Below are 3,364 nucleotides of genomic sequence, written 5' to 3' on the forward strand. Positions count from 1 at the left end.
ATTAAACTGAAAAACACCAATCATATTCGTTTTTTTTCCTTCCTGGGGAGGGGGATGTATTTTTTCCACCCTCGTTTGTTTTACTTCTCTTTGCCTTCCTTTTCCCACGCAATAATTATTATAATAATAATCATAATAATCATCATCATCACAGTCTCCTACAAGTATCAACTGATGCAAATGCAACAAAAAATGTAAACATTTGAGGGAGGGGGGACTGGTTAATGCGAAGCAACCAAATATTACAACAGGCAATGCATTTGCATAAAAAAGTAAAATAGAACAACAAAACGAGATTTAAAAAAACAAAAAAAAATGAGTAACCACCAAAAGAGTTGTGAGTTTAACCTTTTTTCTCCACGCGCATGTTAACTAAAAGGGAGAAAGGAAAAAAAAAAGAATTGACAAAAAAAAATTGGACGCTATCATCGTCAGGCCACCGTACATACCGAAAGAAGTAAACGAAATAAAAAGAAAAAGCGCCTTTTTTTAAATTATTTTGCTTTTGTTGCTCTTGAAAACAGATGACCTCGAGAGGAAACTGTGCGCGGTGATTAACGTGAGGAAAGAAAAATAAAAAGCAAAAGAAAGGTAAAGACAAACATATTTCAACATGTACTTGAAAAAGAAACAAAATTCACGGAATATATATATATATATATCATTTCCGTACAAATGTATTAGTTATTTTGTCTTTCCTTCATCCGGTTACAATTCCTCATATTGTCACTGTCAATTGCAAAACAAAAGAGAAGGAAAAAAAGGGAGGTTAGCGCTGCCAATTTTGTGTTAGTTCGTATACATCTTCCCACATGTCATCAGCTGGTCTTCCTTTTTTTTTTTTTAAATCGCCCAATTTGTCATTTATTTACTTATCCAACCATACATTTAATTTAATTTAATTTTGTTTTTTTTTCTTTCCCTTTTGTGTTAGTATTTTTGTGCGTGTGCTCTTGTTTTTAATTGGTGGAATACAAAAGCGGCAGCGCGGTCTGAAAATTCAAAACAAAATGGAAGAAACAAACAAACAAAAAAAAAGAAAGAAGAGGTAATGGTCGGTGACATAAAAAAGAAAAAAAAAGAAGGTGCCCAGGGGATCGAATGAAAGGCAGCAGGCTAAAATAATAAAATCGTAATGATAATAATAAAGGCAGTGTCAACTGCTAGAGACTGAAACGTACGTTGAAAAGAGAGGAGAAAAATGGATGCAGGTCCAATTTAAGCGTATTAGCGCATAGCATGAGAAAAAACCGAAGAAACAAAAAACAAACGAATCACACACATACACACACATAAATATATATATATACAAAGATATATGGCGCACATGTGGGCATACTTCAAATGGCAAAATAAAAACATTCAAAAACGTCACAAAGGAAAAAAAAAAAAGACAGCAGCACTTCCTTTAAGCACCTTCCTAATTCCTTCACTTACTTCCGCACTACCTCTCTACTGGATGGAAGCATAAGGGAATCCATTCGCCAGTTTATTACCTCTCAGTAGCCCAGTTAAATTTTTTGTTTATTTCATTGCTCGATTAAACTCTCAACTGCTGCGCTACACGCACTCCAAATGGGACCTCATCACACACCGAATATCCGCTCCATTTTCCCGCACACTGAACCCCAGGGACAACAGCAACAACAACGACGTGTGTGTGTGTCTTTTTTTTTTTTTTTGGGGGGGGGGGGGGGGGTAAACGTGGAGACACGGATTTTTTTTTTAAAAAAAGAGAGAAAACGGAAAAGAAATGTGGGTGCACTCAATATAGAAAAGGAAGTGAGAGTACATATGAAGCCAACTTTTGTACGTATGCTTACGGAGACATAAGGAATGTATATAATTTCATTACCTTGCGTCGTCTTTGTTGCCATACGCTATCTTTACGTGTGTGTTTGTGTGTGTGTGGGGGGGGGGAAATGTGAGGAGTTTTTCTTTATTTTCTTTCTATTTCTTTTTATTTTTCTTTCTTTGCTTCATAGGGTTTTTTTTTCTTGCGGTTCGAGCACAATCTGTGGTTTTACCTCTGTTGTTGCTCCCATCCCTTTGTACCCCCTTCTTGCATTTCTTCTGTTTTTTTTTGTGTGTGTGTTTGAGTGTGAATGTGTTTGTTAGTGATTATATATATATATAATTATTATTATTATTATTATTTTCTTCTCCCCTCCCCCCTTTTCCACTTTTGTCTATCCCTAATCTTTATTATTACTATTATTGTTGTTGTTGTTACTGTTAATGTTAATGTTACAGGTGTGGCTTTTCCCCACTGCTCTTTTGTTTTGTCTTCAGTTGGGGCAGATGGTCGATTTTCAGTCATTAGTTTTGCTTCTATCGTTTCTTCTTCAATGATCAAGAAGATCTTTTTTTCTTAACAAAAAGAAAAGGAAAAAAAGAAAAGAAAACAAGAAACTACAGATCTTGTCCACTCGAATTGTGTGACAAGGGCCAATCTGTATTTTTTTTTTTCATGTGAGTGACTCACTCGTTTGACCGTTTTCTTGTGTTGTTCAATTTTGTCGTTTTGTTCAGGGGTTATCAAATTATCTCCATCGTGCATTCACTTGAATCACACGGATAGCTTCTGAAACAATATAAAGCCGAAACGAAATTTTCTCTTCCCTCCATTTTGCTTTTTCCTCGCAGCCAATCACGCAATTTATTTACTTTTTTGCACTGCGCTTTCTTTCTTTCTTTTTTTCTTACTTTTTGCTCCCTCCCTTTTTTCTTCTCCTCTTGTAGTGGTCGCGCTTCATTGTTGTTGTTTTTTTTTTTGTGTGTGTGTGTTCGTTTTTTCTCATTTTCGCTTTCAGTAAGTTCATTTTCCTCCCCCCCCCCTTCCCTCCTTCAGTAACACACCACTACACACTCACCCATTCATGATTACCATTCTTAATTATTGTGGTTGCCATCATTGCTGTTGTTGGTGAGTTTTATTCCTTTTCATGTGCGTGGAGGAGCCGTGTGTGTGTGTGTGTGTGTGTAGCAGTTTCAAATGAGTCACAAAATAAAATACTTTTTTTTAAAAAAAAGTAAAGGTACCAAATGAAAGTGCCGTTTATGAGGGGGAGGGGAAACAAGAAGGAAGAAGAGGTGTGTGTGTGTGTGGGGGGGGGAGAAAGTTTGTTATTATTTAATTCTACCATTTCTTTTTGGTGCTTTTCCTTATGTTCCCTGTTTTGTTTTATCACTGACCCATCTTGCGTTTCATCAACAACACACTTTACGTGTACGAACAAACCCCCACCATACACCCCAAAAAACAAAAGGGGAACCAATCCAGATGTATACATGTTGAAGGAAGAACACCATACACTCATACACATATATAAAATATATAAATGAATATAAGTATATTATTTTT

At 35.9% G+C, this 3,364-nt stretch overlaps 1 protein-coding gene across 1 annotated transcript; it reads right to left on the bottom strand.

Moving 5' to 3' along the window:
- Positions 1 to 2,933: 2,933 nt before the first annotated feature.
- TEOVI_000368700 (uncharacterized protein) lies at positions 2,934 to 3,326 on the bottom strand (the record flags this gene model as incomplete). The annotated part of the gene is made up of 1 exon (XM_067226559.1): positions 2,934 to 3,326. The coding sequence occupies one exon, from the start codon at positions 3,324 to 3,326 to the stop codon at positions 2,934 to 2,936; it is 393 nt and encodes a 130-aa protein (XP_067082660.1).
- Positions 3,327 to 3,364: the final 38 nt, after the last annotated feature.

This window comes from Trypanosoma equiperdum, assembly GCF_001457755.1.
Source record: "Trypanosoma equiperdum strain OVI genome assembly, contig: ctg_788, whole genome shotgun sequence".
NCBI classification, from domain to species: Eukaryota; Euglenozoa; class Kinetoplastea; order Trypanosomatida; family Trypanosomatidae; genus Trypanosoma; species Trypanosoma equiperdum.